The sequence below is a fragment of the Nylanderia fulva genome, unplaced genomic scaffold, assembly GCF_048542155.1.
Source record: "Nylanderia fulva isolate GAGA-0341 unplaced genomic scaffold, ASM4854215v1 Scaffold17, whole genome shotgun sequence".
NCBI classification, from domain to species: domain Eukaryota; kingdom Metazoa; phylum Arthropoda; class Insecta; order Hymenoptera; family Formicidae; genus Nylanderia; species Nylanderia fulva.
This window is the reverse complement of record NW_028189945.1, coordinates 592,808-603,217: the sequence shown is the minus strand read 5'-3', so window position 1 is coordinate 603,217 and position 10,410 is coordinate 592,808. Positions and strand designations below refer to the sequence as shown.

General features: G+C 30.2%; 3 protein-coding genes and 1 long non-coding RNA gene across 5 annotated transcripts in view; 2 read left to right on the top strand and 2 right to left on the bottom strand.

The window, feature by feature from the left end:
- Positions 1-127: 127 nt before the first annotated feature.
- Positions 128-2,482, bottom strand: LOC114938205 (S-methyl-5'-thioadenosine phosphorylase). The gene is made up of 6 exons (XM_029312050.2): positions 2,255-2,482; positions 1,639-1,799; positions 1,162-1,382; positions 875-1,077; positions 567-776; positions 128-454 (listed from the first exon to the last, which is right to left on the bottom strand). Exons 1-6 carry the CDS (start codon positions 2,270-2,272, stop codon positions 416-418), a joined length of 852 nt encoding a protein of 283 aa, XP_029167883.2. The 5' UTR covers positions 2,273-2,482; the 3' UTR covers positions 128-415.
- A 59-nt stretch (positions 2,483-2,541) lies between these two features.
- Sf3b6 (splicing factor 3B subunit 6) lies at positions 2,542-3,601 on the top strand. The gene is made up of 3 exons (XM_029312169.2): positions 2,542-2,700; positions 2,916-3,034; positions 3,128-3,601. The coding sequence occupies exons 1-3, from the start codon at positions 2,668-2,670 to the stop codon at positions 3,351-3,353; spliced, it is 378 nt and encodes a 125-aa protein (XP_029168002.1). The 5' UTR covers positions 2,542-2,667; the 3' UTR covers positions 3,354-3,601.
- On the bottom strand, positions 3,569-5,736 carry LOC114938249 (uncharacterized). 2 transcript variants are annotated; one of them, XR_014924366.1, is made up of 5 exons: positions 5,609-5,736; positions 5,389-5,538; positions 4,993-5,218; positions 4,259-4,823; positions 3,569-3,895 (listed from the first exon to the last, which is right to left on the bottom strand). It is a non-coding gene; the product is annotated as an uncharacterized LOC114938249 (long non-coding RNA). The 2 variants fall into 2 exon arrangements; XR_003821038.2 differs by lacking the exon at positions 4,993-5,218 and having other exon boundaries at positions 3,574-3,895.
- Oatp74D (Organic anion transporting polypeptide 74D) overlaps positions 4,329-10,410 on the top strand; it is a 96,885-nt gene continuing 90,803 nt past the window's right edge. The window contains exons 1-3 of the mRNA XM_029312107.2: positions 4,329-6,039; positions 6,449-6,764; positions 6,991-7,263. The gene's annotated coding sequence lies outside the window, so the exon portion shown is untranslated. The remainder of the gene's footprint in view (positions 6,040-6,448; positions 6,765-6,990; positions 7,264-10,410) is intronic.

Here is a 10,410-nt window from a genome sequence, read left to right as displayed (position 1 = left end):
AGTTCTTAAATGTTAAAAATTGCTGCTTGGAATTAAGTCTCAAAGTTTTTTTTTATCATTTAGTTGTTTAATGCAATTATCTTATTATAAAATGTTGATTTGTTAATTTTGGAGAACTATGTGAATATGCAGATATATATAAAATATTTTATTTTAATCGACATACAATCAAAGATATATATGTATGTATGTATATTTATAGTATATAAAAATTATTGTAATATGTATAAAACTTTCTTCATAAAAGATCATACAAACATATAAGAATTTGTGCGCATGGAATGTGCATATAATAAAATTTTGTACATTTTATAGCCTTTAATGATTATCATTTATGATTATGTGTATGTATATATGTATATATACACATAGACACACGTATATTATTTTTATATTCCCGTTTGTAAAAGGAATTTTAATTTTTTGAAGACACATTGCTGCTTTCGATTAGATCCTAGAAATTATTTCTCTTTTATCATTATGTTCTATAAATATGTATTATTTAGAAATGTATCTACATATTTTATTATCTTATAATAAATAATATCCAGTAAAATAAAAATTACCTTCAATTTAAGCATATCCTGCTTCCATTCTCCAGAACCAATACTTTTTACTGATTCTAGTAATACGTTTGTTATTTTATCAACATTTTGTTTGAATACAATAACGACATCAGCTGCATGAACATTATCTTCACAATCTCTCCAACAATCGTAATCAGTTGCCATTGCTACAGCTGCGTACAAGATACCTGCTTCTTTTGCCAGGAATACCTAATTTGTAATATTATAAAATATAAATGTTATAACAGTCTTATTCTGAAGTGTACATAAGTATTAATTTATATGTAAGATTATTGTGATATATATACCTCTGGACATATAGTCATGTTAACTAAATGTCCACCCCAGAGACGAAAAGCATTACTTTCTGCTTTAGAGGAAAAACGTGGTCCTTCAATGGTTACTATGGTCCCACCCTTTCTTATATTATATCCTAACTTTTTTGCTGATTGTATCAAAATTTCTGATGTTCGTGGATCAAATGCAGGCTCCATTGGTATATGGCATACTCCTATAATTTTACAAGCAATATATTTTTTATTTGTCTGTGAAAAATATATAAAATACAAAAATAATAAATGCAAAATATACTTACCGCTATATTTAACAGATGTTCCATCATAAAATGTATTTTTTCTGGCAAAAGTTCTGTCTATAAAGCTGTCAGGCACAACTAATTGTCCTCTACTGATGGATTCTGTCAATGATCCACATGCAGTAGATGCCAATATATGGGTACATCCAGCAAGTCGCAATGCTTCTATGTTAGCACGATAATTAACTCCAGTAGGATTTATCTTATGTCCTGCGCCATGTCTATATCATGATAAAATAGAGAAGAATGTTATCAATTATAATATAAATTTGATAAATAAATTAAACATATCAAATGTGATAAATGGATAAAGAAAACAAAAAAAGTATTTGATATGAAATTAGGATAGTCAAAAGGCCTATATAAGTAAAAACTAAAACACTAATATTAATGTATAACTCGACATAATTTTTTTAGGAATAAATGTACAAATCATGAATCAAAAAACTTGTTAAAAATTTTAGTTATTAGTTTTACCTGGATAATAACACTACATTTATTCCATCAATGGATCCATAGTAAAGATCACTAGAGGGATATCCAAAATCATTTTTTGCATTCTCACGACTTATGGTATTGGTACAATTGAATGATCTGTGAAGACAATCACCCAGACCTGAGCCACCTATTACTCCTACCTAAGATTAAAAAATATAAATATATTAATAATAGCAACAATTCTATATTATTTTACATTAAAAAAGTTTTAGATATATTGCAAACCATAGCAATATGTTAAAATATTTCTCCATGTTCACATATACATTTTTTAACTCAAAATCGTTCTTTTCAATTATATATCAATTATGTATCTATTTTTATAAATATTATTATTCTTAATTGCTTTAAAAATGTTAAATAAGAGAAAAAAAAGTATATATAAATTCATGTTATTTCTTTTATATTTATCATCTTTCTTTGATTACCTTAAAATGGCTAATATATTTCAATTATAAAAATATAAAATACGTTAAATTAATGTGTGTGTACACATATGTTAAATCTATTATCCTTATCCTCCAGAATTAGATTTCAGATATTGAATTTTTATATTAATAATGTTGTGGATAGAGAGAGAATAAAAGATTTTTACCTTAATTTGATTCGCCATATTAAGATATTTGATTCGTTGTTTGAATTTGCAATATAACTATTTAAAAATAATGTGTAATGCTTATTATATAACTCTTCTTCGATTTCGACAGACACCCGGCTGATTAGATACGATAGAAGATAGAAGAGATCAACTGAGTTCAAGATCAAACTTAAATTATATAAGCAAAAGAGGAGATATCTCACATCTTGAGCTGCACAATCGTTTTTATCAGAACAGAGAATTTATTTTTCGAACGTTGGCAGTCTTTAAAATAACTTCACTTTTTTACCGCTTGAGGTCTCTGAAATCAACTTGAAGTTGTTGATTGGAATCATTCATCGTGTTATTTGACAAAAATCTCAAATTTATTTTATTTTGCAAGAATTTTAGAAAAAAATTAACTCGCAAAAATGACTATGGCAATGTTGCAACGCCGTGCTAACGTAAGTATATAATAATTTTTGCGTGATATATGACAAATCGTGACTTGACCTACACTAACTCTAACCTAACTTTTCGTATGCATTATGTATTTGTAAATAATATATATATATATATATATATATATATATATATATATATATTTTTTTTTTTTTTAAATATCCTTACATAAAAGAAGTGTCATATTGCTATTAAATGTAGATTTTGTGTTGCTTAGGTACGGTTACCACCCGAAGTGAACAGAGTATTGTATATCAGGAATCTACCATATAAGATTACAGCTGAAGAAATGTATGATATATTTGGAAAATATGGGGCTATCAGACAAATTAGAGTGTAAGTAATGTGTCATGGATAGTGTATTTCAATAGAGTAAAATCTACTCTGACAAATTGATTAAAATTACATTTGTTTCTCTTCTATTTCCAGAGGTAACACAGCTGAGACAAGAGGAACAGCATTTGTTGTTTACGAAGATATATTTGATGCAAAGAATGCATGTGATCACTTGAGTGGGTTCAATGTATGTAATCGTTACTTAGTAGTTCTATATTATCAGAGTAACAAAGCATTTAAGCGAATTGACGTTGATAAAAAGATGGAAGATTTAGATAAATTAAAAACAAAGTATAATCTAAATGATGAGAAAAAATAATTGATTGAATATTTGTACAATATATGATTTTTTTAAAATCTAAAAGATGTTTGTGTGTGTGTGTGTGTGTGTACATGTGTTGCATATGTAATGTCTATTTATTGAAATAGTTTACATTATATTTTATATGTAACCTATTAATTGAATAGATGAATGAATGTATAATATAAATGTTAACTGTAAGAACAATATAAATAATTTAAACTTTATGTTATATATGAAATAAATTTGTATAAAATTTTCTGATAGTTTTAAAAAGTAAATTTTATATTTTTCTCCTGAATTTTTAGATTTATGTTACGTAAATTATTTACATACTTTTGCTTTTTTATTTACTTTTCATCATGTGTTTATTTCATTACCACGTGACTTGTGTATATATGCTCACCTGTAATCTGTCATTGATAAGTGATATCTGTGTAACTTAATCAGCCATCTCGTTTTGATATCCGTATTTTGTAAGTCGAGCCTGATCCGTCTACATGTTAGCGACGCTTCTTTTTGTTTGCATTTAAATGTCATCATTGAATATTAGCAGCCAACTGAAAAACAATTGTTTTATTATAAAGCTTATCATTAAATTATTAAACAGTAATTATTAAATTATTATTATGTTATTAATTCATTATAATACATGTTATAATGTTTAAAGAATTGAAAGAAAGAGTAGAAAAAAATATATGTAACTATTTTAGGCAATAAAATTGCTCATAAAGTTTTCATACAATTAAAATACATGCATTTTTTAGTCGATAAAAATTGTTTCTCATAAAATTAAAAGAATATATTCCGAAATGTCATTAATTTACAAAAAACGTATAGCTTCACAGATATACAATTAAAAAATTCGCGATTCGTATCAAAGATTGCATTAATAGCGTAATCGCAGTATATATAGTACATACATCGTATTCCACGAGGTTGAATGCGTCGAGTACGCACGCGTGCGACGCACCCATACGCGCTCATCCCGCGCGGGCGGGTGTGCGATCCGACCATTCGATTTCAGTCGAAAGTGAAAACTCTAGCTTGACGTTCACTGCACTGTCTGCTCGCTTGTTTGCGGGGGAACTTGCGGGGGATCTTCGGAGTCTCCTGATCTCTCTCTCGACGGCGCGCGATCGCGATTCTCGCATGCATCAACGTCCTTCACGACGACATTCGGAGCTTCGCGATATCCTTGCAGGACATCCGGCCTCGCGTCGCGTTTAACATTTGTATTTTGATGCCAGACACAAGGCAACGCGGCGTGACATGACGTACGATTGCTGCGGTGACAGTCGCACAGCTGGCGACTCGTTCCATGCCGGTTTGCGTAACGCGTTGCGTTTCGTACAGGAAGACCTTAAGGACTCCAGACACCGCTCCTGGATACTCTTATCTGTCATCGCCGTTATTAGTCTGCTGTTGCTCCGTCGTTGGGTTGTTCGTTCGTAGAAGATTACTCCGGTCAACCAGTGCCGAAAGTCACTAGAATATAGAGGCAAAAATCAGTACAAAAGTCAAGCGATGATGATGATGATAAATATGACACGCGTCAAAAAAATTGCCAGCCAATTCATCAAATTGTCAGCGGATAAAGTACGCGAACCACAAGAGTTGTGATAATTATTTTTTCTATCAAAGCCTTTTATCAAACCTCGGATAATAAAAATATATAAGTGCCACGAGACCCAGATCTTTGCGGAATGCAGGATATTCAAGGACTCTATCGGCGGATTAGTCGGAGACGGATTTACGTTTCGTTCTATAAAATCGCTGGAGCGTATCGCGACAAGGCGACAAGTTCGACGATACGCGATAAATTGCCGTTTTTTTTGCAGTGGCGCGAATAACTATATTCTTTTCCTCTTATAAATAAACGTCTGTAAAAAAAGTCGTGTAATTGCATTATATATTTTATATTCGATCTCATGATACTTTTGTCGTTCGCTGAACGTTCTTTAAACGCTTTGCAAACATATAAACGCGTATGAAAAACTCATATATAATTATAATTTACAAATATATTTTTCTTATCATTTTTTATACTCACTATAATTCGTTTATAAATATCTTTATTAAAGGATGATGAGTTCCTCAGAATAGAAACAAAATCAAATATATGCTCCTCATAGCCTAAAAATTTACGAGCGAATTTCGTAGAAGAAATTTTCCTGTTTGTCAAAAATCTGATTTCTTTCCCCTAAAAATAAAAATGTCAAATTTTCATCGAGATATATATTTTTTATAATCGTCACAAAGTATATACATACGATCGTAACGATTTATTTCACTCGTCCACTCGTGTCCTGCGCAGGCTTTATGGCGCGTTGCTTAGAGACGCGCGTGCAAGCATGGCATCTCCCTTCGGCTAAATATCCAAACAACGACGATTCAAACGTCGCCGCCAACCCGCAGCAACGCGAGATGTCAGTTGAGTAGCGTTCTACGGACACCAGGATGCCGCGCTGACGCATGCGCGGTGGGCGACGTCACGTGACGTTACCGCGCCAATTCAGTCGGAACGCGCACGCGGCTGTGATTTGGCGCCAAAACGCGAGTGCGAGAGGTAGTGAGACTCTTTTTACATCGTCATCGTCTCCGTTATCGTCAACGTTATCGACGACGTGGACACGTCCAGGATACTCCTGGATATGAGGAAAAGGCAGTTGCGGAAAATATGCCGTTGTAAATTCATATCGAGGTATGTGCGCACTTTGTTTATGTAACCTAATGTAACCTTTTGTTGTCGCGTTAGCCATAGTCCAACAGTTTTAGAAATGAGAAAATGCCACGAAATAGATAATAAATATGAAATAGATTTTTCCAGGTATTTTGTTCAATGTCATTTTTTAATATAATTCTGACAGTACCAGTACATTTATCTATTTAATGTCTATTAAAATATTTTTTAATTGTTATATGTATAGTATATTAAATTCGAGATATTATATGCGTGTATATTCATTAAAATTTTCGTTAAAAGATTTGTTATATATATGCACATATTGTTTTATATAAAAGTGTCGCTTATAAATGCGCGTGCAAGCATAGCATAATTTTTTTACTAAATATCCAAGCAACAATTCTAATGTCGCCTTCGATTTCCACAGGAATACAAGATGGCAGATGAGTAGCGCGCGGTGGACACTGCTTTTGCCGCCTTTCGTTGTCGCGCATGCACAGTTGGTAACCGCGAGTCACGTGACCGATATCACGTGACCGCGCCAATTCAGTCCGAACGCGCGCGGTTGTGGTTCAGCGTTGAAACACGGGTGCGAGGAGGAGTGATTCTTTTCATATCACCGTCGGCTCCGTTTTCGTCAACGACGTCGTGGACACGTCCGGATGCGCTAGGATACGTCCAGGAAAAGGAGAGAAGGGCAGATGCAGGAAAGTTCGCCGTTGCGCCCGCAGCTTCGTCTCGAGGTTAGTATGCGCTTTACTCGTGGAGCTATAATTCTCGCATTATTTTTTGTGCAACAATTTTAGGTGACAAAACACCATTAAATACATTTTCCCTGATATCTTCAATGTTATATTTTGATCCTTCTGAAAGTATTGTAATAGTAAATATAGAAGAAAGCGCGTGCAAGGCATCTTTTTTTGGCTAAATATCCAAGCAACGATTCGAACGTCGCCTCAATTTCCACAGGAGCACAAGATGGCGAATGAGTAGCGGCGGATACTGGCTTTGCAGTCTTTCGTTTGGCGCGCTGCCGCATGCGCAGTGATAATCAACGACGTCACGTGACCGCGCCAATTCAGTCGGAACGCGCGCGGTTGTGATTTGGCGCTAAAAAACGCGAGTGTGAGAAATAGTGATTCCTTTTACATAATCGTTGTCTCCATTATCATCAACGTCGAGGACACGTTCAGGATACGCCAGGACACGTTCAGGAAAATGGGGAAGGCAGATGCAAAAAAGGTACGTTCGCATAGAGTTCGTCTCGAGGTATGTACATATGCACTTTGCTTGTGTAACCATTGTTAGGTTATCAAGCTGTTCTTCGTGCAAGAGTTTGAGTTTGATTTCTTAAATAAATAAATAAATAAATATTCCCCTGTCTTTATATCTGTTGCTATTCAATTTATATATAGATTCTAATGCTCTAGTGAATTTTTATATACTTGAATATTGATTTATTATATATTGAAATTATTATTCATAAAGTAAAAGTAATCTTTTATTACATATTATCTGAGCTAGTAATATTTTTCTAATAATATTTTTATTATATACAGAAATTTGATTTTACATTTCTTTATACATATATATTATTTATAAATTTTATCATTTATAAATTTTTATTATATAAAAATAATTAGGATTGAGATCTTTTGTTTCATCTAAAAAATTAAATTTGAAAATTCATATTTTTGTTTCTGTAATAATATGTTAAAAAGTTATTTTGTGCTAAAAACAGATGAAAATTATAACTTTGATTCAGCACTAAATAATTTATTTAGTGTTTAAATGATTTAGAAAAAAGATTATTACACATATAATTTTATTTAACATCTCATTCTATTATTTTTTATTATCCTTAAAATATACTTATCATATTTTTTAAAAGAGAGAGAAACAAAAAAGAAGGGGAGAAAGAACTTCACAATTTTATATTGTAAAGAAATATAATTATATTTAGATTATTATTTTTAAATAATGAAAGATTTTAGAATAAAAATATTTTAGAATTAAATATTAAACAAAATTATATTTTACTAATTTATTTTCTCAAAAAAAAAATATTTTTTATGTACAATATATTATTGATATTTATTGTTGTACATGTATTATTGATATGTTTATATTGAATTTAAAACCAATTTAAAATCTTAATCTTATTAATTGAGATGAAAAAATTATATGAAAGTTTGAAAATCTTTTTGTATCTCCTGTTAGAGGTAAGTAATTGTTTGGCGACAACTCAATGCAGTCATCTGAAATACAGGTAATCTTTAATATTATAAATATTTTAATGCCATCACGTTATGGAGCGCGCTTCAAAGCTCCGTAGTACGTCTTGTGTCGACTTCGAAGTAAACACAGAAATAAACGTGCCAAATAGATCGGTGGCGAATGCATGTCGAAGAGAAGGCAGAAAGACGGAAACCGCGATGGAATATCACGTGTCCCCATGCGACTTCTCTATTCCTATGCAAGCGTGCAACGAAAATAGACACAGGAGGAAACGACGACCGGGGAGAGAGACTTTTTAGTGAGATGTATATTCTCGCGACGCGGAAACTTTGTTTTCAGATCTTGATATAAATCGTGAAATGCGCTTTAGAAAGATTGAAATTAATTTTTAATTTGGAGGCATTTTTAATACTTTTATTACAAATGTTTCTCTTAGTCAAAATTAATTAAAGATTAATTCTTTTAAAGTTCAAGTTTTTTTTTAAATAAAATTAGAGATAAACAGACTGAATTTAAATAATTTTAATTAGTATTTATTGAAATATCTTTGAAAAGATAAATCTTATTTTTTGTTACAATTATATTCTGTTAATACAAATATTTTCATACGAAAATTTTGTATTTCTTATGGGATTTATAAATAATAATACTGAGATAACTTGAAAATGAAAAGCTTTAGAATTTTTAGCATTTCGATGTAAAAGAAAATAGTTGAAAAGCTTTTATTTAAATCGTCTCGCTCAAATTATTGAAATTATGCCATTATTAATTACCATTATATAACAGATTTAACGTGATTTTATAATTAAAAGTCAAATAGTATCAAAACTGAAAAGCCTGTGACAGCTAACTTATTATTTTATCGCCACCGATCTAATATTGGTATCATTAATTAAAAAAAATACATCTTTAAAATTTAAAAGCACTTAACACATTAAAGCTTTAGAGACTTTAAAAAGCTCTGACTGAGGTGTGAGAATACTTGTTTTAAATTGATTTTTTATTATGCTGTTTTAAATCTTTACGCTACATTTTATTTAAAAATGCATTTCTTAAACTGTAATAACGCGTAAAGGTTTTCTTAAAGATATATTTTATCTGATATTAATAATATTGGATAATTTAATAACTTGCTTTTGTTAAAATTTTATTTAACATACAAGACACATATACACTTTATTTCTTTAATTTATTCTCTGCTGATTTATAAACAAAAATTAATCATAGAATTAAACTGAAAAAATATGAAATTCGTATGTTATTTGACTCGAGCATTACACACACGCGATATTTTGCATTTTTTAAATTGTTGTATTTAGAAATTTAATAACAGTAATTTTTTTCTAAATGCCTTTCAGTGTGTGAGCATTTAGAAAAAATAACCATTATATATAATTTTCAAATATGACTATTAAAGAAATACAAAATACTTATGTAATACTTATGTAATACATAAATGTGATATATAGAGTTGATTACTGTCGATATTTCAAATAGTATAGCGTGTCAAATCTATCGTGTATAAATGTTTGTAATACGTGATTCATTTGCACGAATGTACAAGAAAGTTGAAAGATAAGTCTGCTATGAAATTAAAAGAGCGATTTTTTATGCAAAATTATGTTAAACGAGGCAGTCTTTACAATTTTTGAAAGTGGCATTATTTTAAAAAATAAAGTTATACATAAAATAATGTTTTATATAATGAATACAATAGAAAAACGTACATTGTTTTCCAAGTATTTTTTGGCGAAAGAATTTGATATTATATCCTTTTCTTTTTTCCTTTTCTTGATCTTTTGTAATTTAAATTTATTTAACATTAAACAATTTTTAATTTTATATAAAATAATAATTAATTTCTGTTATTTTTGAAACTTTATGAAGAAATCTTTTGAAGACTGTAAAAATGTATATCTGTTAACTATAACAATTCATTTCAAATATGTTTAAAGAATTATATAGAAAATTATCGGAAATGTAAAAATTACTTTGTGTATAGAAAAACTGCTTTGTATGGTAAAAGCATTCCAAAGGTATTCGAATTATCGAAACAACTTTTACAATTAAAATTGAATAATTCTTATAAAATAGTTTCCTAAGAATATGGGTAATTTTCGTGATTAGCAATTATACTTTCTTTATAAATCA

Coding starts and splice junctions, on each gene's coding strand:
- LOC114938205 (XM_029312050.2), bottom strand. Junction 1,383..1,638: donor AATGTAGTGTTATTATCCAG/GTAAAACTAATA, acceptor ATCATGATATAG/ACATGGCGCAGGACATAAGA. Junction 1,078..1,161: donor AACATCTGTTAAATATAGCG/GTAAGTATATTT, acceptor GTAAAATTATAG/GAGTATGCCATATACCAATG.
- Sf3b6 (XM_029312169.2), top strand. CDS start 2,668: ATGACTATGGCAATGTTGCAACGCCGTGCTAAC. Junction 2,701..2,915: donor TGTTGCAACGCCGTGCTAAC/GTAAGTATATAA, acceptor TGTGTTGCTTAG/GTACGGTTACCACCCGAAGT. Junction 3,035..3,127: donor GCTATCAGACAAATTAGAGT/GTAAGTAATGTG, acceptor TTCTATTTCCAG/AGGTAACACAGCTGAGACAA.